Source organism: Aplysia californica, unplaced genomic scaffold (genome assembly GCF_000002075.1).
Source record: "Aplysia californica isolate F4 #8 unplaced genomic scaffold, AplCal3.0 scaffold00857, whole genome shotgun sequence".
Classification (NCBI taxonomy): Eukaryota; Metazoa; Mollusca; class Gastropoda; order Aplysiida; family Aplysiidae; genus Aplysia; species Aplysia californica.
In genome coordinates this window covers 249711-251336 of record NW_004798127.1, presented here as the reverse complement: position 1 = coordinate 251336, position 1626 = coordinate 249711, and the positions used below count along the sequence as shown (strand labels likewise).

Below are 1626 nucleotides of genomic sequence, written 5' to 3'. Positions count from 1 at the left end.
TTGTTGTTGTTGTTGTTGTTGTTGTTGTTGTTGTTGTGATGTTGTTGTTGTTGTTGTTATTATCGATCCAGTAACAGCGAGGCTCTCGCCCTTCTGTCCAATGCCATGAGGTGATAAGTGCAGTTTTGTTGCAGTTGCTACAATGTTCCGTGCGTAGAGTGTGTTGTCAATGTTACGTCTCGGAGGGAGAAGTGTAGCTCTGATATCATTTAGGGCTGTGCTGTGGAAAAGGTGATGTTCCACAGTCTCATATGCATAGCCACGCAAAGGACACATCGGGGGAAGTTCAGGAAATACCTACATTTAAAAAAGACATTCTCTACCTTATCTGGTATACGTATGTTCGTCCGGCGCAGCCTCGGGTCATACAAAAGTCTCTGGGGTTCCACATCAATGGGAGACTGGAACTTTCCCGTGCGGCACAGCGACCAGTCAGGGTTGAGTAGACCCCAATGCTGGGGACCTGAGGGAGTTGGAAGTTTGTAGAAGGTGGGAGTTTGTAATAATAATAGATAGCATTTGTATAGCGTAAATCACTGCTCAACGGCAAGCTCTACGCGCTTCACAATCTATACTATTACCCCAGCAGACCAATGAGCATTCTGAAACAATCTCAACTTCCTTGGAAGCATACAGTGCAAGCAGCCATTTATAAGCGCTAAAACACTAACATACTGACAAGATCTTTCGCTGTGTATGGCCGGGTACCCATTCCCACCTGGGTGAAGTGAGGAATATTCGTGTGAAGTGCCTTTCCCAAGGACACATCGTCGGGCCCGCGGCTCGAACCCCACGATTATCGGTCCAGTAGCCTAACCACTAGGCCACCGACGCCTACTTTGTAGAAGGTGGGAGTTTGTAGAGGGTAGGATTTTGTAGAAGGTGGGAGTTTGTAGAAGGTGAGAGTTTGTAGAGGGTGGGAGTTTGTAGAAGGTGGGAGTTTGTAGAAGGTGAGAGTTTGTAAAAGGTGAGAGTTTGTAGAAGGTGAGAGTTTGTAGAAGGTGGGAGCTTTTAGAAGGTGAGAGTTTGTAGAAGGTGGGAGTTAGTAGAAGGTGAGAGTTTGTAGAGAGTGGGGTGTGTTGAGAGTGGGAGTTTGTAGAGTTTGTAGAAGCTGGGAGTTTGTAGAGGGTAGGTGTTTGTAGACGTTAGGAGGGTGTAGAGTGTGGGAGTTTGTAGAGGGTGGTAGTTTGTAGCTGGAGGGAGTATTTAGAGAGTGGGAGTTTATAGAAGATGAGAGTTTGTAGAGGGTGAGAGTTTGAAGAAGGTGGGAGTTTGTAGAAGGTGTGTTGTGTAGAGGGTGGGAGTTTGTAGAAGGTGGGAGTTTTTAGAGGGTTGGGTGTGTAGAGGGTGGGAGTTTGTAGAGGATGGGAGTTTGTAGAGGATGGGAATTTGTAGAAGGTGGGAGTTTGTAAAAATGGGGAGTTTGTAGAAATTGGGAGTTTGAAGAAGGTGGGAGATTGTAAAAAATGGGGAGTTTGTAGAAATTGGGAGTTTGAAGAAGGTGGGAGATTGTAGAATGTGGGAGTTTGTAGAAGGTGGAAGTTTGTAGAAGGTGGGAGTTTGTAGAGGATGGGAGTTTGTAGAGGATGGGAGTTTGTAGAAGATGGGAGTTTTTAGACGATGGGG

The 1626-nt window shown here is 46.1% G+C and overlaps 1 protein-coding gene across 1 annotated transcript in view; it reads right to left on the bottom strand.

Moving 5' to 3' along the window:
* Positions 1-321: 321 nt before the first annotated feature.
* LOC106013399 (carbonic anhydrase-related protein 11) overlaps positions 322-1626 on the bottom strand; it is a gene marked incomplete at its 3' end in the record, with an annotated part of 81014 nt that continues 79709 nt past the window's right edge. Inside the window, 1 exon segment of the mRNA XM_013089013.2 lies at positions 322-463. Within this exon segment, the coding sequence (XP_012944467.2) occupies positions 322-463 (142 nt within the window).